Here is a 22,982-nt window from a genome sequence, read left to right on the forward strand (position 1 = left end):
CACGTTTTAGGACCTTCTTTTTTCTCAGCCCCTCATACACCATTCACCCCCAAACTTTCAATATAGGAACCAATCAAAAAAAGAAACTTTTTGGTCAACTTTGTCAAACGATGCCAAAGTTACAAGCACATAGAAGACTCCAGGAGGGGGTAGCACAAACCCCTCCCAACATGATTGAAGCCCTGGGGCTGTGCGGACTCCACAGACCCCCACAACCCCTGAGAGCCCCTGCTATTTTTTAAGAAATACCCCCGGAACCTATCCCACCCAAGGGCCTCATTAAAATAAAACGCGAGAACCTGCGACCCCAGCGCGAATTGCGCCAATTTTATAATTTCTTTTAATGATTTTTTGGGTTTTGGGCCCTGGGGTCCTTCTGGGACCCCTGAGCAGACCTAGTGGGTCAGGGTTTTTCTACCCTGCCCCCTTCTCTTGTTTTATACCTTTGTTTCTCCATTTTTGGGTGACCCGCTTCTACCGAGCCACAAGATTGCTGCCAACACTTCCTGGTTTGGAGTGCAAGCAGCCAATCACAGTGAAGCTCGCGCACGCGACTTAGGCTCCGCCCAGATATCCTAATTTCTCAGCAACTACTGAATGGATTTACACCATGTTTAAAAGGGTTGCTTTTTGACCCAATCAGTACCTTTCTGCCAAATGTGGAGTAATTCCGTTCAGTAGTTTCGGCTGTAGCCTTGCACAAAGTTCCCTATGGAAAATGATTTTTTCACTCCTATTTTTTTAATTTCTCAAAAACGACTGAACGGATTTACGCCATTTAAAAGAAATGTCGCTTCCTGAACCAAGCCCTACCTTTCTGCCAAAATTGGGGTAATTCTGTTCAGCAGTTCAAGCTGTAGCTCGTCGCAAAATTCCCTATGGAAACTAACATGGAGAAAAAGAGTTTTGGGACCCTCCTTTTTTCTCAGCCCCCGTTTGACAAATCACCCCCAAACTTTCAGGATAGGAGCTGACCTGGATAGAATTTTGGGGGGGGGGGGGGGGGAGGGGGGGGAGAATTTCAGGAAGATTCGTCAAACTATGCCAAAGTTATTAGCAAATCAAAAAAATGCTTTTCCTATGGAAACTAGGATCTAACTATAACTACCTACTGGTGACTGCCAGTAGGTAATATATAACCTTATCGATCCCAACCACTAAAACCTAAACATCCTAAACCCTAAAAATACGCTTGCCACCTAAATACCAGTACCCACGCTAAACCCTAAAAATACCCTTCCCACCCAAATACCCTTACCCACCCTAAACCCTAAAAATACCCTTGCCACCCAAATACCCCTACCTAACCTAAATCCAAAAAATGTCCTTGCCTTAAAATATACTTACCTGCGAAATACTTACATTTTCGATGTAAAGGCATGCGTGGTAAAGGTATATGCGTGGTAAAAGTTTGCAAGTTAAAGACATGCATTGTAAAGACTTATGCATTGTTAAGGATGTGTGGTAATGGTATTGTGTGGTAACGGCCGCGCTAAAAGGGCTGTTTAATCTCACAATCCGCACCCAAGTAAGCAGGTTAGTTTGTCCAGAAAAAGTCACCTTACTTTCAGAATTTTTATGTGAGGAAATCTGTTGGGTCAATCAGTAAAATTGCTCTGCACTCGTAAATGACCGTATTGTACAACTAAGTGCCGCTGTATTGCACCTACACCTTAACATCAACACCTTCAGACAATTGCACATGATAAAGAGAGAACATTTGACACAGAAGTAGGCTGGTAAGACATTGGATATAATCAAGGATGTGAAATGGGTGCTGAAAATTGGACACAGACCACGGGAGGAGGAAATAAGGTGTTCAATTAGATGTAGCCGACACTCTTGTTAAAAGTCAGTTGGGGAGTCTCCACAAAGGATTTCAGCTTCAATGTAAAGGCCATGGCTATAAAGCACTTTAGCCCATAGACATTGATGAAAACAGATTAGATTTCAGTGGCTACCCCTATGAGAAGATTGTGGGTTTAATACCATAAATGACTGCAAGAAATCAATTTAAGGGCACAATAGATATTCATGTTATTTTAGTTAATCTACCGCAAAAATGTTTGATTTTAGAACCAGAACTGCTTACTGAGGTGAAAGTGTCTTACATTTTAGAATTGACTTAAAATTAATTCATGAAACGTACTTAGCAAGGGTGAAATTGACCCACATATTTTAGTTTGTTGTCTTTCTGTAATAACTTCAAAGTACATAAAAATGCTCATGCTAGTTAATTGCCTTACCTTACTTGCCACCTTTTTTGGTGGCGCCTACTCATGTTTCTCTTTGTATCCTGCCTTTTCTTTTTTAAGTTTCACGTAGGTTTATTAAAATATAAGAAGAACCGGGGTACAACTTACAGCAGAGATAAAATGTAACCTGAGAGTCGTAGTACATAAATGTAAAGGTCTAATAAAATATGTTATAAAATAACAAAACAATTAACAAAGAGTAAAAAAGTCAAAATAGAGGGATGTACCATATTATCTTAACATTTTTTATATTTTTATAAAAGGGAAAAGAAAAGGGAAAAAAGGGAACATACATAAGATAAATCCAGCGTTACTTACAAAAATAATCAAATTTAACTTCAATAATTGCACAGTGAATGTTCATATAATGCAAAGGTTATCGCAAATTTCTAATATGTACAGTATGGGAAACTTACGACCGTACAGATCATGGAGATTGAAAAACAAAAGTGCTGTCCTGGGTATGAGTTGAACGGGAGGATAGATATAATTAGTATGTGGGGACCAAAAGGTCTCTTTTCGAAGAAGTTGAAGAGAAGAGGTAACATAAGCTCTGTCCAGTCTGTGGTGTTGACAAAGAAGGTTCCACCAGATAGAAAAGGTGATCTTGGAGGCGATTTTCCAATTGGAAGTAATCACCTGAAAGGCAATAGCCAATAACAGATCGACAAATTAACCAAGTTTACGGGCACCGAAACATACTGGGGAGATACTTCCGAAAAATATAGAGTTCATTGTAAAAGGAAAACTAATAAAACATATGGAGGAAATAGTTTTACACATTTTTAACCAAAAGTAGGTAACATGTGGACATAAGAAAAAGGAGTGTAAGTAAGTACCCGGAATAGTTGAGCAGGTCCAACAAGCAGGTGAAGATCCCAGGGTATATTTAGAGATGGATGATGGTGTAAATACAGCCTGTTATAAAAGTAATAAAGAGTCTGAGTAGTGCTAGCATTACAAGAGGTGTGGTGTAAACGTGCCCGGAAAGCATTCCAAGTGTGTGTAGAGAAAGTTTGTTGTAGATCGGATTCCCATAACAATTCCACTTTACTCTTCAATCTGTTAGGGAGAGAATAGTGCAGATATTTGTGTATGTGAGATGGCCGGAGGGATGAGGCAGTAGACAGGGACACTAATAATAAATACGTTGAAGGTAAAAAAGTTGAGGAAAGAAGGGAGCACTGCTGAGTCAAGATCATTTTCAAAGAATCATATTTATGAAAAGAGGAGGTGGGTAAGCCATATTGAGATTGAAGCACACTAAAGGAGAGACGAAGAGCACCACGGAAGAGATACCTAAATTGAGTAACCCCCTTGTTGGCCCACTCCTTCCAAAAAATAATGCGATTGGCAAGCTTGATGGATTTATTGTGCCATATAGAGGCGTCAAGAAACTTCTGCAAAGAAGAAAGAGTTTTAGTCCAAACTGGATATATAACTACTATAGAATGTGAAATAGTGGGAGATTTTAAAGGAGCGAAAAGGATGAGGAAAACTAGTTAATGATGGAAAAGAAAAAGGTTGAATCATAGATTCCTCCAAGTTATGCCAGACCGTAAGGAGTATCTACAGAAGAGGAGAGATGCAGTAAAAGTTGTTGTATTAAAAAAGAGAAGTGATACTGTCTGAAGTTGGGAAAATTGACGCCCCCCCCCCCCCATCTTTGGGTGGCAACAACAAAGACAAAGAGATACATGCCTTCCGTTTGTTCCATTAAAACTTATTTAAGGAGCTATTAAGGGACTTAAAGAATGTCAATGGAATTTTAGCTTGGAGCGATAGAAATTAATAACAGGTAATATCATCATCTTGATTGTATCCAGCCTGCCCCACCAATACAAATACAGTGGTGACCATTTCTCGGACATGGATAGCACTTTAAGTAGAACATCATCCAAATTGAGTTGAATCAATTTGGAAATAAATGTGCAGTACTTAATGCACAGCCAAGTAATGTGATTGGGATTCCATTTAAAACCCTTGTCCGCAAACATTTCTTTTAGACAAAATTTGTTTAGGGGAAGGACTTCAGACTTGGTAAAGTTTAGTTTGTAACCCGATACAGAAGCATATGAAGACAAGAGATCAATAAAAGCAGGCAAGGAAACCAGGGGATCGTATATATATACCAAGCTGTTATCTGCATAAGCAGTGTACTTGATTTCAGACGTTTTGTGCCGAAACCCTCGAAATAGAGAGGAATGTCTTAAGGAGTGAAGGAAAGGCTCGAGGGATAGTATAAACAGTAAAGGGATAAAGGGCAGCCTGACGAGTGCTCCTTTGAAGAGTAAAATAGGATGATTGCAACCCATTGACAAAGACCAAAGTAGTTGGGGAGGAATAGAGCAAACTAATGAAAGACAGAATAGCAGGGCCAAAACCATGCCACTTGAGAATCGAGCCAATCACTTATCTGAAGTTATAGCATCTTTAGTATCTCCGCAACAGCATGGTTTTATACCTAAAAGAGGCATGGTAGATCATATAAATAAAGTTATTACGTTATTTGACACCGCTGCTGTGAATAATAAAGAATTAGCGCTTTTTTTACTTGACGCTGAAAAAGCGTTTGACCGGGTGCACTGGGGCTATATGTGTAGTCTCATGGCCAAAATGGGATTCGGTCAGAAATTTATTGTATCAGTACAATCCCTTTATTCTTCACCAAAGGCTAGGATATCTGCCATGGGATTACTTTCAGAGTCAGACTCTTTGAATATTACCCGAGGGACTCTCCAAGGTTGCCCATGTTCCCATTATTTGCCCTGTATATTAATCCTTTTATAGAACAATTAAGCCGGAACATACTTATCCGCCCGTATTATGTTTTTGATTATTCCTTTTCTGTTTTCGCGTATGCGGATGACATCGCTGTCATAACAGTTAATCCGGGAACAGCCATTGTAGAGATTAAGAGGCTTGCTAAGGAGTTTGGATAGGTAACAGGGTACAAACTCAATGAATCAAAGACCCAGATCTTGTGTTCAGAAGCCTTAACATGGGAAGATGAAAGGGTGGTTAAAGAAGTCATTTATTTGGGGATATTGATTAAAGCTAATATGACGGAGCTGGTTGATGCTAATTGGGATGATTTGTATGTTAAAATTAAGACGTCTCTTGATAGGTGGGAACGTTTGTATTTTACCATTATTGGTCGGACTAACATTATTAAAATGAATGTTGTACCTAAGGTTTTATACCTGTTCAGGTCGATACCTTTGGAATTCCCCAAATACAGGATACAGGCCCTGCAATCTCTATGTGGCAAATTTATCTGGAGCCCTGGAAAGCCAAGGCGGGCGATGAAGTATATGATGCTACCATTAGAGAGGGGGGGTTGGCGGTCCCGGATTTTTTTCTTTACTATGTGATTTGCTTTTTATTGAAAATGAGGATACTGCTTACAGGGGAGACAGTCGATCATATGTCCAACCACCCATCTATCTTTGAAATTGTACTAGGGTCATGTGCGAAGCAGAGTCTATTTATTGAAATAGACGGAAGCTATTATAAACGCACTCTCTTCAAGGTTTTGCTGGGTGCATATAAGGTTTGGAGATGACTTGCCAGAATAATGGCTGTAGGGAAATTATCGTACTATACACCTTTCAAAGCATCTAGGATACTGCCTACGATATTTTCAGATGGAATGTCACAGAACTGGCAGAGGAAAGGGGTGAGGTGGCTGGGGGATATTTGTTTGGAAGATGGCACGTGTAAATCATTTGATGAGTTAAGGGAACATTTTTCTTTTCCTAGAGCTTATTTTTTTAAATTTCTGCAAATACGGGATTTTTTCTTTAGACAGAAGTTAACTTTGCAAACTAACAAAGTAATAGAAGGGATTAATAAACAGCTTAAAATAGGGTTTTTGTATCAGATATTATTAAGGGAAAAGACAGATGATCTTGAGAAAATAAGGGCAAAGTGGGCTAACACTCTAGGAGATTCAGATATAGTGGTGGAAGATCTACTTATGCTGTCAAAAGAGGCATTAATGTCTGCGAATTTAAAAGCCCAATTTTTTAAGATGGTGTTTGATTTATATTATACACCTGAACGCATGGCCAAGTGGGGCGAGGGATATGACGGCAAATGCTTTCGATGTAAGGCTGACCATGCAGATAGTATTCATATTTTTTTCTCTTGCCCCAGGCAACATTGTTTTATAGGAGGAATTGAAAAGTTAATTTCATTAGTTATTAATATCCCTTTAACTATTACATCTGCTATGATGCTCTTGGGGAAAATACCCATAAATAGCTCCTTGGAGAGCTTATACCCACACCGCCACTTTATTTTTTTTTCTATGACAGTGGCACGATTATGTATAGCTAGTGAGTGGCTTCAGGAAAAGCCGCCTGATTATCAACAATGGCAAGCAAGAATGCACAGCTTATATAAACTGGAGTGGGGGCTTTTCTCTATTAGTGGATCGAGGAGAAAAAAGAAGATGGGCACGAAAATGTGGGGTTCCTTCTCTGATTACTATGAAGATTGAGATTGAATATAAGAATGAACTATTTTTGTTAATAATGGATTTACACTGGCTATTAATTGTCTCATGTATTGTAATGATATAATTACTTGTTTTAGGTTGTCTAATGCCTTATTTTGTATACTGCTTATATAATATCTTGGTTTTAACTCTTATGGTGTACTAATGTGTTGCTGTGAACATACAAATAAAATAAAATAAATAAAAATAAAAAAAGAGAGTGCGCATCATAAAAGGTCAATAGAGCCGATCAAAGGCTTTTTCAGCATCTACAGTTATAGCAGCTGAGGAAGTGAGGCTTTTAGAAGCAAGGTGTATTATATTTTAAAAATGTCTAGAGTTAACAAATATATTCCTGCCTTTGACAACCCACATTTCTCCACCCTGATCAGATCAGGGATCACTTGGTTTAAATGGAGAGCCAGTACTTTAGCATAAATCTCACAATCTAAATTTATCAAAGAAATGGGGCGATAGTTGGCACAAGATGAAGGTTCTTTATCTTTCTGTGGGACAAGGCAAATCATAGCCTCTAAAAACGTGCCTCGAGCCGCCTGTTGCGAGGTGAAATGTTGATAAAGAGAGAGGAGATTGGGAAGAAGTCTTTGCGAGAAACAAGCATAACTTTGAGCAATGAAGCCATCAGGGCCCGGAGCTTTATTTTTGGGTAATAGGATAAGACAGTCTTAATCTCAGAAAGAGATATATCTTGGTCAAGAAAGGAACAGTCGGGAGAAGAAGACGTGCGTGGAGGCAGAGAGTCAAAGAAAGAATCTAGTGCAAAATTGGGGGGGAGATGATTTGGGGTATAGAAAGTTTTTAAAAAATCCAAAAAACAGTGTAATATTTCTTCATCTCTAAAATGATTATTACCTTTATCATCAATAATATTATTTACTCTAGATTTTTGAGACTTAACTTTTAAATAATTCTCTAGCAATGCTCTGCGACCTCCATAAAATTTTGAATTCATCTTTAATAAGGTCCCCGAAGCCTCCTTATTGGATTTCGTATTAAAATGCAATTTAGCAGTAATAAGCTGCTTAAGCGTATTATTGGTATTAGATGTGTGGTAGACGTGCTTCAAGTGCTTGATAGAGGACACTAGAGATTGAGAAGAGGATTCCTTAAGGGATTTTTTCTTTTTGACAGCAACATAATTTATAATAAAGTCCCTGGCTGGTGCCTTAAACGCATCCCACACTGCAGGAAATAAAATGTCTGGGGTAATATTTGATTGAAAGAACTCAAGAATAAAATATTTAAAATGCTCCACAAAACTGGGTTTTCAAGTAGTACATTATTCAAGCGCCACCTACGAGATTTAGAAGAGGCTGAAGGTAAATCTACATTGATATATATTGGGGTGTGATCAGATATCAAAATGGATCAAATCTCAGTGTGAGTTAAATTAGGGAGTGGTTGAGGAGACATGAAGATGTAATCTATTCTTGAACTTGAATTATGTGTAGGGGAGTAGAAAGTGTATTCTAAATTATCTGGCTTACAAATTCTCCAGGCATTTACCATCCCCCTTGTTTGGATAATGTTTAGGAAAGCTTTTTGCATCTTCTTAGGAATATACCTAGAATGGGATTGTCTGTTAATGAAGGGATCCATAATCAGGTTACAATCCCCACCAACTAGGACATTCGGATTAAGACAGGAATGTAGGACATGCGACATGGACTGCCAAAATTGAGCATCCAAACCCGTAGGACCATATATATAAAGAAGGGACAGGGGGATTCAATTAATAGCCAAGTGAATGAGAAGCCATCTACCGTCGTTACCTCTCTCCTCGTTCTCAATTGTCACAGACAGTGATTTATGAAATAAGGTCACCACTCCATTCTTTCTCTCTTTAGCAGGAGAACCAAAAGCAAGACCCACCCAATGTCTTTTGAGAGCGTTAATATCTTTTTCTGTAAGATGGGTTTCCTGCAACAAAGCAATCTTACATTGTATACGAGATAAATGAGTAAATACCCTTTGTTTCTTAATAGGGTTCAGTAAGCTCTTCAGATTCCAATACACAATTCGAACATTACCAGCCATGAAAAAAGGAAGAAAAAGATAGAAATAACCATGAGCCGTACAAAGTGATAGCCATATACAATTACCGTACAGTGAAAACCGAAACATTATAAAAATCACTGTAAAATAAAAGCAAAATGTCAAACTGGAAATAAAGGAGAAAGAAAAAGATATCTGAGGAAAGGGGACAAAAAGTACAGAGCAAAGAAAAAAAGAAAGGAGCATGAATTGGCTCTTTCGCGTCGTCGCTCTGATTCATCTGTAAAGGCACTAAAGGATCTCCATTGGTTGCCAGTCTCTCAGCGGATTGATTTTAAAGCCCTCTGCTTGGTGTTTAGGGCCCTTCATGGTCAGGGACCGGCACCATTGCAAGACTTGTTCTCCTGGTATACTCCTTCCAGATCTCTCCGTTCGGCCTCAGCCTGCTTGGTATCAGTTCCCAAGATTTTGAGATCCCGGATGGGAGGCCGATCCTTTAGGTTTACTGCAGCAAGACTGTGGAACTCCTTGCCGCTGGGGTTTAGAACTGCGGGAGATATTACTTCCTTCAAGAAAGCCTTCAAAAATCACCTCTTTCCCAGAGCAGAGTAAGTGGGACAGTAGCTGGTAACATCATGTATGGATGATCAAAGTCTAAGCGCCAGGATGCCCGTTGGGTGACAGACATAGCTCTATATAAGTATGCCAATACATACATACATACATGAAATAGGAAGAGAAGCTGACAGAAAGCTGAAAAGCTTCAGTCAAAGTTGAAGAAGTACACAACAGGTGTAGGAAAAATAACATGAGGAGGCGAGGAGGCGCGAACAGCAAAACGACCAACATGTGGACACAAACAAAAATGTCAGTAGAGACCAAAAAAATGCAAATTGATATATAGGCTAGCAGCAGCAAAAGAAAGGAACCAAAGAAGGTAGAAATAGAAACAAGAACAGCAAGAGGCAAACCATGTAAGGGAGAAGAGGCTGAAGAAAGACAGATAAGACCAATAACTGGAATAATCACTTACCAACAAGGAAGAAGAACTGTACATACTAGGATTAGGAAGAAGGCTCTTTGGAAAGGATACACCAAGGAGGGGGTATCTGTACAGACATAAGGTCGGATCAACCTGAAAAAGACAGATATATAATAAACATCAGAATAAACATGGAGTTAACAACGAGAACAACATACCTACTGAGAAATACAATAGCAAGGTTAATGGAAAAAAGGAACTTTATCCAAATAGGAAAAGAGGAGAAATAATTTCAGTTCAAGTTTTCCAAAGGTCCATCTCCTCTCCTTTGTGGCGGGCAATAAATTGTCTCAAATCATCCGGGCGATCAAAGAAGAATGTCCTTTCTTTGTAGGCGACCTTAAAAAACCAGGGATGCACAAGACCGTATCTAGCATTCATGGAGCGTAAAGCAGGGCGGAGAGAAAGAAATTCTTTACATCAATCCTCAGTAGCACGGGCCACATCCTGGAAAAAGAATACTTTCTGTCCTGACCACAGCATTTGTTTTTGTTGCTTACCTGCTGACAAGACCATTATATGGTCAGTGTACTCAAGAAAGAGAATAGTAATCTCTCGAGGATGACTGTTTGAAGAGGAGGATGAGGGACCCCCAGCTTTGGGACCTAAGCGGTGAGCACATTGTAAATTAAGGTTGATGTCTTCCTTGAGGCCCACAATTTTAGGGATGTGAAACTTAAGAAAAGATAGCATGTCTGAGCCCTGTGCCCCCTCCGGAATGCCATGAATTCTGAGGTTGTTTCTCCTATTTCAATTTTCCAAATCCTCCGTCTGTTGTTTGAGGACAACAATTTCTTTGGACATGGTCTTGCACTTGGAGGAGACATCCTGAACATCGCTGACCCGCTGCTCTATCATCGTCACTCTAGATTCCAGGTTGGACCATTTTTCCTCCATTCATTGAAGAGTGGCATTGGTGTCCATAACGAAAGGCTTCATAAGCTTAATCTCATCCATTAAATCCTCCAGGGTTAGAGGTAATGGGGACTTTGTAGGGAAGTTAGGCTCTTTTTATTGTCGTTTTGAGGTGGTAATGGGGTCCTTGCGAGCAGTAGACAAATTAGAAATAGTGCTCCGTGGGTCAGGCGCAAGGACAGACTCCATAGATAGGTGTGTGACTATCCAAAAGGGACTGAACACGGTCTAGAAGTATAACGCTGACTGGACTAGAATAAATCAGGACCCTGTATGCCTAGAGTGATAGATTCATTGTTTGAAGCAAGGTCAGAATGCTTCAAATCTGCAAAGGCAAGAAACCTCAAGCAAAAGACACCAGGGATGCGCATACAAAAAACAGTCAGCAAAATCTTGGGTCTGTGCAGTAGTAGGGCAGACCAGGGGCAAGGTGATGCCTCAAAACAAATTCATTTACTTAGGGAAGTCCCATTTAGTAAGAGGATGCCTTCTTCTGGATTAGCGCCAGAACATACCATAAAACAAAATGGCGGTCGCGTCCTGAGGAGAACACATTGCGAGGTTTTAAAACGCAGCCGTTGCAGGAAGAGGTTCCAGAGAATAAAGTACCTGTGCCTCTGAGATTCCGATTTCAGAATATCCATTTCATGATGTGCAGCAAAGCGAACTGCTGGCGTAAAAGAGTTTTCGGCTCCGTCGAGTAGCGGAGCTTCAGAAAGGAGAGGCCATCTTGCGAGCGCCTAAGCCACACCCATGTCTTGCCTTGTCATCTCTTCTCTCTAACACCAAGGGTGTCTGAGTACTCCACAGTTAAATTTAGGAACTCAATAATAAGACACACATTCTAAAACGTATTTAGTATGCAGAGTAATCTCTTAAAAGTGTTAAAACACCTAAATATTATGAAGACGGCGAGGCTTTTCAGTATTTGTCAGAACTATATCAGTGATGGGAGGGTGTGAGGGTAGCCACAGAGAATAGATTTTGCCTTTTTAAAATGTGGAAGTTTTTATACTAAATATTAGAAACTTCATGGAAAGTATAGATTTCTGTATACATGTGTATAATCAATCAATTGCATGGTATCTTAGCTTTAAATCAATACATCAATACAGCCAATCAAATAGCACAGCTCTATGCAGATTCATAATGTATCATAATGTGAAGAGATGGCCACATGAGCTGTGACCCTTTGAACAGTTCTGTATCCTCCAGAGGCAGACAGTGATGAGTCTCCAGTACTGCGGTAGTATGAACTGACTATTCTCTTATATGTGATGTGGAGCTTAGCATGCATACATTCAGTGTAGATACATGCACACCCGGTGAAAATTGTTCTTCCTGCATCCAAGACTGATTTCAATGGGGGAAGACCCTTCCCCTCCATCAGCTTTATGCAAAGACTGAAAGACATGGACGAAGGCTCGACCCGTGAAGTATTCAGCGTGTCATCAAGAAAGACTCAGGTATGAAATCTTTCAAGCAAGAAGGTTGGTTATGATGTTCGCGGAATATGGACAATCAGTCTAGAAATTTGTTCAAGGATAGGACTCCATTAAAAGTGCTTGCCTTGGCCTACGATGGTATATACAGCAGGACCCCATTATGCCCCAAAAATATTATTAGCTCCTATAATCCTGCGCAAGAAATCTTGTCAGGTGGGAAGAATGTACTACTTTCCTACAAATTTGAAAGGGTCCTGGGCTGAGAAAAGCCCTATAGTAGAGCCCAGAGTAGCAATAAATAATATAGAAAGGCACAGTGTGGAATGGTGTAGAGTGGATTGGCACAGCGTCGAATAGAGAGATGTAGACTGCAGTGGCAAAGAGTAGGTTATATCAGAGTAGAGCGAAGTGGCATAGAATGCCATGGTATAGAGTAGACTGTCATAGAGTGCTGTGGTGCAGAGTGGAGTGATGCAGAGTAGAGTGGCCTAGAGTACAGTGGCGGAGAAAGCATTGTTGCAGAGTAGAGTGACGTAGAGTTAAGTGGCATAGAGTGGAGTGGAGTGGTGCAGAGTACAGTGGAGTGGTGAAGGGTAGAGTGCAGTGGTATAAGTGTGGAGCAATGCAGAGTAGAGTGCTGTAGAGTGCATTGGCATAGAGTAGAGTGGCGCAGTGGCATAGGGTGCAGTGACATAGAGTGCAGTAGAATGGCATAGAGTGCAGTTGCTTAGAGTGCAGTGGTGTAGAGTGCAGTCATGCATAGTAGAGTGCCGTTAGAGTGCAGTGTCATAGAGTGCAGTGTCATTGAGTGCAGTGTTATAGAGTGGTGCAGAGTAGAGTTGTCAAACTGTAGAATCCTTTGATAGTTCAAGTGTGCAGTCATGTTACCTTCCCAAAAAAAATGACTCTATTCTGAACATCTGGTTTTTGACTATCCTTGTGCTTTGGGCTTTTGCACTTTGTAAATGACAGATGATGAAGGTGCCATGAAAGGTCAGACGACCTCTCAAGGTGTCAATGACGCTACCGTTACTAACGGCACCCAGCGCTGCTGGGAGGTGCTAGCAGACAGCTATGGCTTTAATCTAACCTTTTAAAATTACAATTCTGCCCTTTTTAGGTCTCGCCGGAGCCAGCGCATGTGCTGTTCTGCGAGACATTTAGTAAGTGGGGTTTCAAAGTGCTACCAGAGGCTTTTGCTGGCCTCAAGCTAACGGTTAGGCGCGCGTGCACTCGCGCAGTCACCATCTGCCTTTCTTTTATGGCTCATTAAGCCTTACAGCATGCTCCTCCACCCCCTTGCTCTCTGCATTTGCAGCACGCTTTCATTTTCACACGCTGCCAACACTCCAACTCAGAGTCGCCACCGCACGTCTAATCACTTTCACTGCCGCGCGGCCGTGTCACTTTCACGGCCGCTCAGCTTTTTTTGGTTTGCATTTGCAGCGTGCTTTCATTTTCAAACGCAAAACACACAAGATGATGGACGGAATGTTGCACAATGGCAAAACATTCACCCCCAGTCACCGATCTGGGTTTAATCCATCGTTATTTTGCTCACCAAGCCACCCCAGTTCAGACATGGCCATATGCAAATCAGTCTTGACCCTGTGCCTCATGGGAACAGTCCAGCCCGAACTGCCAAGCCATGCCTTTCCTGGACCGGAATTAAGCATCCTAGGACCGGTTTCTGGCTATCAGCCGTCTTCAGCCAGGATAGCTTGACTCCAGTGGCTTAGTGAGCAAGGGACCCATGTCTGGGCATACCCTTCCCACATAGGGTGAACAGCAAAACACACAAGATGATGGACGGAATGTAGCACAATGGTAAAACATTCACCCCCAGTCACAGATCTGGGTTTAATCCATCGTTATTTTGCTCACCAAGCCACCCCAGTTCAGACATGGCCATATGCAAATCAGTCTTGACCCTGTGCCTCATGGGAACAGTCCAGCCCGAACTGCCAAGCCATGCCTTTCCTGGACCGGAATCAAGCATCCTAGGACCGGTTTCTGGCTATCAGCCGTGTTCAGCCAGGATAGCTTGACTCCAGTGGCTTAGTGAGCAAGGGACCCACGTCTGGGCATACCCTTCCCACATAGGGTGAACAGCAAAACACAGAAGATGATGGACGAAATGTGGCACTATTTTTATTTTCAAACGCTCCAACACTCCAACTCAGAGTCGCCGCTACACGTCTACTCCACCTGTACCATCACTACCAACTCTCCAACCTGTCATGTGGTAACAAAGACTTCCGCAGACTGTGGGTGGTCACTCAGTGGGAAGGTGGTGCTGCACTTTTCAGGGCTCCCACAGACTCAATTTTTTCTTAGTCTTCTCTTCCCACTTCCCACGGGAGCCCTTCCCGTTTGACGCATGCGCCCGTTTGTCCCAAGCCTCCAGGGATCTCCTGGGAGAGGGCTGCACTGCGTGCTCTGATTGAACCCTCCTTGCTCTACATCATTGTCATGTGGTTTGGAAATACAGTTTGATGCGTGAGGCTATAAATCCACGCGGCAACGGTGGTAACATTAGCCTTAAATTGCTGGCTAATGCTTTTCAGGTCAGCACACCCCTCTCCTGTTGCTCTCCTCGTCCGCGCCTGTTCTTGTGGCTTGTTTGCAAGTATGATCCCGCTTTCCACAGAATGCGTATGCTGCCCGATTAATAAAGCGAGACATTATCCCCCTCTAACTTCATTTTCAGATTTATGGCTTGGAATTAAGCAGCCCCTTGTAAGCTTTATGCTGCTCACATGGCTTCCTCATCACAGCATGGCATAACGGTTCTGAAAAGCCATTCATTAGCTCAACTGGCCTATTTGATTATACATTTCGTAGTTTTGCATAACAATTACAGCTATAAAATGTGCATATGGGTTAGTGCGATCAAACAACAAGGTGCAGTTGTGCTACATGTTCGAAACCGCTGCCTGTTGAATGCGTGAAGAGCCTTCCCGTGGCTCTCGTGAGCCACCGATGCACTCAGCTTGTACAGTAAATAAACAGGTTAATTTCATATTCATGGCCGGTTTCAATTTATTTGTGATGCAAGTGAATAAAGTACATGAGAAGCTAATTTGTAAGTATGTAAATTTCCTCATGTAACATTCTTGGTTCTAATGTAAAGCGCTCTGACACCTTTGGGTAAAGTCCGCACTATATAAAACTGCATTAAACAAATAATTCAGGGAGGGTTGTGACACAACTCTTTATTCTAGGGTACCCAACATTGGATTATCATAGGCGTCACGTGGCAGTCTCGGTATTTCATTGCAGGGTATTTTTGACCACACCTACTTTACCGTCCATGAAATACAGTCTTAAAACAGACTCTCGTCTGGGCCAGGCTCGTCGGCTTCCTGTGTGAAGGACCCCAAGCTCTGTCAGCACTGTTAGCCAGTTCTTTGAATGGAAATGTACAAGTGTTGGCACTCATCAGCTACAGTACCTGTTCGCTCCTAAGAAGTACCAGTACGCTCCCATTAAATGTATTGCAGGGGTGCTGAGAAGAGCAGGTTACTCTCCCTTTCAAATGAAAGAAGTGCAGGTACCCAGTCCTGGACAGCACCGGCCCACTTAAAGCACTACTGTACGCCCATTCTGGTAATATTGTATTGCTGTACGAATGTCTGGAAGATAACAAGCGAGTGGATTGCATCAGATCGGTTTGTATTCTGCAGCGTTGGGGTGGATACTTTGAGTCAATTTCTGCCCTTACTCTGGCTATCTTATTCATCTCCCTTCTAATGCAAACACTGTGTGTCAGCATCCAGCCCTGTGCTGGGCATTGGTGTTGTATTGGAAGAGATGCTTTCTTCACAGCCTTGCACAAACACACAGGGCCAATACCACAGTCACGTCAGGTCCTGTCCTGGAGCTGTCCTCTCGAGCTCCAGTGCAGGGGTCGACTTTGAACATGGAGTGCGCAGCTGAGTGTTTCTTTGGAGTGACATCAGATTATTGGAAATAGAACAATATATAGAAACCCCCAGGGTTTGGTTGTGTGTGGTTGTCAGCAAAATAGCAAGTTACAACCACGACTTTAGTAGATGTTCAGCTAACACCTTAGATTGTTCATTACCATTTTGTTTAATTTCTAGGCTTTGGGACGAAGGCAATTCACTTCAGCAAAAGCCGCAAACATTGACCTAGGTTTCTCCATCGTTAGCATGGTAGGGCTGATATAAAAACTGATGTTCACTCATGTGGATGAGAGCAAGGGAAACAAACCAAATGGACACCCTCTTTCAACTGTAGCCCTGGTGAAGGTCCCTGTGGGCAGCCTTGCCTCAATATTGATCACGGGTCACCAGTACTATTCATTCATCCCGCAGAAATTCTCCTTTGAATGTAGTATGTACGCAAAGAACACAAAAATAATTTTGAGGAGTTCTACGGTTGTCTGGGTTATCCACTCATCACTTTCACGGCCGCACGGCTTTTTTTTTTGGTTTGCATTTGTATTTTCCGTACCAATTTCAGTGAAACGCATCATGTCGCAGCTGGGGGTGACCCCTCCCACTTCGCGTTAATGTCTCCTTCACTAAAGGAAGGCGTGTTGTGTGGAACGGAACCAGTGCACCAATTATGCCCCCTCCTTAGACCCACTAGCTGCACACCTCTCCCTTTGCTCTCGGAGATGCCGCCCGCTTTTAAATTACTTTAACCCTCTCAGACTTGAAATAACCAATATCTACAAGAGGCCTGCCCCCTCCCCCACCACCAAAGCGTTTCTCAGATGTGACCTACTATACTCCCGCCCAAACTCATTGATATAAATAAATGCCACGTAGTCCATGTAGTTTCTTGATGCTCCTTTATTCATGTTAGTTGGTAAGTCAAGTATATAAAGGAGAAACCCCACCAGGAGTGGCCTCCTGCCACTCAGCCCACATTCAACTGCCAGACATGCACACAGAACATTCTAACAGGCTCTTGCATCACACATTCTATGCTGGGCAGCAGGGACAAGTTTAACACTCATGCTATACGACAAAGCAACACCCTGCCTAGGTCTCTATTTAATTATCCCACTCATCGGGGAGGGCGTCTGTTTTACCTCTGAGGTAGCCCTGCAGACTGTCACTGAACTGGGATATCTGGTCCTCGGTGGGCCGGTTTTACACTGCTGTACAACAGAGCGTAAACACATTGTCAAAGCCAATAGCTCTAGCAAAACACTTCTAAGATCCCAAAGGAGAGACCTTTTGGCTATGCCAATGCTTGTTGAATTTAATTTGGCGTTTCTTCCATATGTGTTATTGTTTAGTTCTATGTCTTCCCTCTGCTGCCTTTTTCTTTCTTTTGTCTCTTTCTGGTGCCTAGCCAAGGTCAACTAATGCCTCCCTTGTCTCTGACTCTCTTCCAGATGTTTCTCTCTGCCATCTTTTGCCTATTTAATGTGTCTCTTCTCTTCAGTTCTCTTGTCTCCTCCGCCTGTTTGCCAGTGTCATCTTTGTCTCTCCCACGTGACTTCACTTCTTGTTCTCTTTCCTTATCAGATGTGTTCTCCTCTGCAGTCATTAATTCCTTTCTCATAATCATGCTTATCGGGAAATCGGCAGTTTTCTGTGGTATTCCTAGAATTTTTGCTTTTATGGGACTAGACTGATGAAATATTTGGTCTTTTGTACGTAATAGAAGTCTTTCAAATGGTATGTTTGTAAAGTTTCGCCATTTTGAATATCAAATTTGCATTGCGATTGCAAACAATGCATAAATACTTTAAAGCAGTCAAAGGGCGGAAGCGCCAACACATACTCAAAATAGTGGGATGTGCCCGCTAATCAAATTAGTTACTATTACCTATTCACATAACATTCATTGAAAAGATTGCATAAGGCCTGAGCGAGACAGTGCAGTGCTAACGAGGGTAAACAACAGTATTTAAAACATTGTGAGGAGTGGAGAGATGTACATTTTAGGACAATCGAGGATTGTTTGCTCTTTCTGGCTGTTGTGAGTGCACTTTGCTAGTGACATCACCAGGACATTTACACATTGATGAGCACTTGAAGAACTCTAAAAATGTTTTTTTTTTTTAAAGGAGTGGGATGGGGTCAGTAAAAAAACACATTAATATTTGGGTACTTAGTTGTGAGAAAGTAAAAAGAGACTTACTTGGGAACTGGTTGAGTTGCCATTTGGTCCTTTTCTGTGTGCAAACTAATATCCAATGGCATGAAGAGAAAACTAAAATGAATACATGAACAGAGTGCAGCACCTTACAAGTGTGCGCACACATTAAGCAGGCTCTAAAGAAACTGACCAGCGGGATCATCAGTAGTGTCAACTGCTTTCATAAGGGCACACTGGTCTCTTTCCTGTAGATGGGTATTGTCTGTCATGTAGAGAATTCTATGGATCTAACAAGGAACAGCACTCAGAAAGTATGTATGTGTATGCAAGAAATGGTGCTTCAGAAAGAAATTCCCAGAGTGGTATGCATTTGTGTTAACATAGCATGAAAAGTTATAACATGATATTATGCAACAAAATGCTGGCTGTATCATGCACTTTATTTATTGTGATTGCCTATTTCGTATTGTTGAAGGTAGCCTTATCCATCGGATCGAGTTTGGGACCAACAAGCTTTTTCCGCGAAGTACTATACTGCTTTGCTGAACATTTGTAGACTTGCCCCAAATCCAAATTTTTATTCAGGCTGCAACTAAAACCTCATCTGTCAAAGCTGGGGGCCTCAAAGAACCGAATACCAAACGCTGGTGGTTCCTGTTGCAAGAGTCTTTTTTGGCATTCCCCCCCCCCCCCCCCCCATGACCTCCTGCCTCACGAATCCCCTCGATTCCACTCTCCAACAGTGCCCCTCATCTCTCCATAGCTCCTCTCTGACACACATTTCATTTTTTTATAGTGCTACTCATAGGTCACTCACACTCAGTTGTGTAATCAGCATGGTACACGTTCTTTGCAGCAGGCACATTAACCCTCTGCGCTACTTTATGATGAGTCAAAACTGCCACTGGGCAACATCTGATCTCTCGCCAGCAGGAACATTACTCACCAGAGTTACATTGAAACTTATATAGCTGCCTGAAAATTGTGACACACAAGGAAGTTCACATGCTTTTTAACCCATAACTTAGTTTTCAACACAGCCCCCCTCCCCCACCACCAATGTCCGCAGCAGGTGCGGCTGCACGTGTCGCACCACCCTAAAGCCGGTCTTGTGCCTGCTGTTCCTTTGTTGCCAAAATCTCCACAAAGGCTAGTTTTTCCTTTATCATCTCACAAGCGCACTGCTCGTTCTTTACTGACAACCCGGTACTGTAAGCTGAGTATACACCCTTATCATAAAGAATTCAGTCTACATGTAATCAGTGCTTGAAATGGAAAAAGAGAAGTGCATGTATCCGGTACCAGAGTACCTGCTTGTTTCTGAGAAGTGCCGGAAATCTACAATTAAAAGAATTACATCCGTCTTGAGAAGTGCAGGTACTCTCCCTCTCAAAATAAAAAAATTTCGGTTCTCCATATCAGGCAGTACCGGCCCATGGCCTACAAGAACCAGAAACTGAAGGTTTCACATGTTTATACATATATTTCTATGAGGGAGGCATCTTACAGGCTTTAAATTCCACTTCAGACATGGTACCTCAACACAGCTTTAAGAAAGTGTCCTCAAATGATAGGAACATGTGATGGTTTTCAAACCATGATTCACTGATCTTAAGGTCTTGAGATGTGTTTGTGCGTGGGGAGCTTCTGCAAATGTAGTAAATACAACACCAACATTTGTATGTGTGGGTATTAACAATATTTTGCACAGTTTCCAACTTAGGAACAGATACACGTTTACTGGTGTCCAAGGCAGTTGTAAGTGCATTTCCGGTGGGGCAAAGCAAGTAAGAGCCCAATATTTTAAAGTGTTGCATGAGAAAAATACTTTTTCATGTAGAAAGAAGTCACATTACATTTCCATATGATTTATTAGCGCACATTTTGTGAAGTTTGAGTGCTCCTGGAAATGTACAACTGTTGAAGATTTCTGGGAATTCGATGATTCTTTGCAAGTTCTTTAAAAATATAAAACCACCTCCAAACAGAAAGGGAAACCCGCATAAATACATTTCCAACGTTTAGAACCTAGGCTTTACAGATTAGCTAAATATCATGTGTTCCCTTTCTGCCTCCAGCCTTGATATCTTTAGATGTATGCATGGTGGCTGTCTCAGGGGAATTCTGCAAATTCAACTCACTTTATAAATTGAGATTTTTCTTTCTGGTATTCCTCCTTTTTTAAACAACTTCTACAAAACAAATGCTCAGCCATTAAATTTCGTAGGCTTGTTTTTTTTGCATAATTTTCATTGGCATTTATATTTTCTAAAATGCTTTTTCTTTGATATTTAACTCTGCCCATATCCCTTTTGTACTTTTCAGCAAACAATATTGACATACACGTTCGATCATTGATATTGTTTAAGACATTATGTCCACAGCCTAAAAGAGAAAAATAAAAGAAAGCAATTCAGTCTTTGAGCATGCTTCTTATGGTATTTACGATTACCGCAAGTCACAATTAGAATTGCAAGATTTTACTACCTTTCTTAAGGGACTGAAAATTCTTTGGTAACAGAAGATGTAGCTGTGCTATTTTGCAAAGCGGTTTTATGAATGAGGTAGTATGTTAGCTTATCTTTTTTCCTAAATGTAAAAAAGTATGAGCAGTTGAGTCATATACATTATTTTACCTTTATCCCAATAATATTTAATAAAATATATTATTTGTAGCCAATCACGTTAGAATATTATAGTGTTATAAGGGAGGTTCTGAAATGTCAAAAGGTGACTGAGAAGTTATACAACCAATGCCAAGCTTTCAAGATCTCTCTGAAAACCAGAGACTATGGTTTGTGCCTCAAACACTGTGGGGTGAGAGACTTCATGAAATAACCTACTTTTAACTTAGATATCCTCCAAAATTCCACCTCCTAACTTATTCTCCCTTTCTTTGCAGCGCTAATGCCACAGCAGAATGAGGGGCTTCCAGTTTGCTGTGTTTGCTTTCTTCATGGTGACAGGTAAGTACATGAGACTTCTCTCCACGTCTGCTAGGCGACTTGCCGTAATAAATCACCTTTCTCAGGGTTACATTGACTTAAGGCCTGGTTACGAGTTTGGCAGTCCATGGGACCCCAAAGCTCGCGTTGGAGGTGGGGCGATTGTCTGACCGCTCTATTACAAGTATGGCAGTCGGACCTGCAGAGAATCGCCAGCGATCTACACGATTTCTGGCGGTGATGCAGTGGGCTGAGGCCACAATTCGGCCCAAATTATGGTATGCAATCCCACATTCGTAGCCATGTAATGAGCTGGGGTATCCTCGGGTGGAGTTTCTTCTCCTCCTCAAATAACCACCCTTCTATCTCCTCTGCACATATCTCGTAATACTTTAAAACATTTCATGATGGAATCAACTTTTATTCCTCAATTGTTTTCGCTCTACTTCCTGATGACAATCCACCAATACCAATGCGGCTTCACACCAAACGACCGATAGCAGCGCAGCACTCTCTGATGTCACTCTTTCTCCGCATGCAGCAGTTCCCCTCATTTACAATATATCTCTCACACACTCACGCGTCTCTTTCATACAATAAAATAACTGTCCACCAAACGACCAAACAGTCACTTTGCTCTGACTGTCTGTCCCCCAAACGACCGGACAGTCTCATGTAATTGTCGACCTCAACTCTGGCAACCATCTGTCCCCAAAATGACTGGACAACTGCCTCAGACTATCTGCCTACGAACGGCCGGACAGTCATGCACTTAATCGATAGGATCCAATCACTCAATTTTCCACATACAGTAACCCACGACCTGCGTCGATTACTCACGCATTCACACGCATTTCCCTATCACCGGTGGGTCAGTCAACAACATCTCATGACTCCCACAATCACTGGTCAGATCATTTCAACTCTGGGTGTCTTCTACACCACAATCTCTTATACCAGGATATCAAAATCAAATCTCATGGACCGCGTGCATTTCGCCCAAAACCACAATCACTCAACTCTCATTCCAACTCAGCAAGACATTACACAACCAAAACAACACCGCAATCTAACAGACACACAACCCTGTTCACACTCACTCTCCCATGAACTGCTGCTTTTTCCGCACCGTCACTCTCCGTCAATTTCCATCCATCCTCTTCCACTCATGATCTGCTGGACAACCATCACCTTGGGCTCTACGGCTATTGGGACTCAATGACTACCCTTCTCTACGTCTCCCCTTTCTCCAGAGATAACCATCCTCCGCTACAAACTGATTGCGCCCGATTCTTATCTCATCTTACCACTCCTTAGAATCCTCGGCCAACTAGATCTTTTTATCTGCTGAGAAGTGTAAAGGGGAGAAAACCAATGCATTTACTGCTAACAGTATGGACCAATCAACTTAGACTCGGAAAGGACCACTGACACCGAAATACAATTTTGGGGTTTTATTACAAAGCCAAAAATAACTGAACATACAAACACCTCATGACGATGTTGAAGAAATACATGGGCACTAATACAAAGTTCATCCTACGCACCAGTCTGATCTGGTGTATCATAAAAAGAATGAACAACTCTAAAAATACTAAACAGGCAACGACTGGTCCAACGTCCAAATCAGTCTTCATTAGTAGCTATAAAGGAAATCTGTTAAATCCGTCCCTACACTATCACTAAAGTGGCATCCCTACTTGGCATCTCCCAGGCAAGATCAAGAAAAGGTGTCAGCTCGTAAAGACATCCTAAGAAGTACACTCACGTTGCAAGGGT

The 22,982-nt window shown here is 41.8% G+C and overlaps 1 protein-coding gene across 2 annotated transcripts in view; it reads left to right on the forward strand.

Moving 5' to 3' along the window:
* CDHR2 (cadherin related family member 2) overlaps nt 1–22,982 on the forward strand; it is a 464,115-nt gene that overhangs the window by 100,579 nt on the left and 340,554 nt on the right. For both annotated transcript variants that reach the window (XM_086931759.1, XM_086931760.1), the window contains exon 2: nt 21,161–21,224. In XM_086931759.1, coding sequence (XP_086787885.1) covers nt 21,179–21,224 — 46 coding nt within the window. In that variant the 5' untranslated portion in view covers nt 21,161–21,178. The remainder of the gene's footprint in view (nt 1–21,160; nt 21,225–22,982) is intronic.

This window comes from Lissotriton vulgaris, chromosome 7 (genome assembly GCF_964263255.1).
Source record: "Lissotriton vulgaris chromosome 7, aLisVul1.2, whole genome shotgun sequence".
Lineage (NCBI taxonomy): Eukaryota > Metazoa > Chordata > Amphibia > Caudata > Salamandridae > Lissotriton > Lissotriton vulgaris.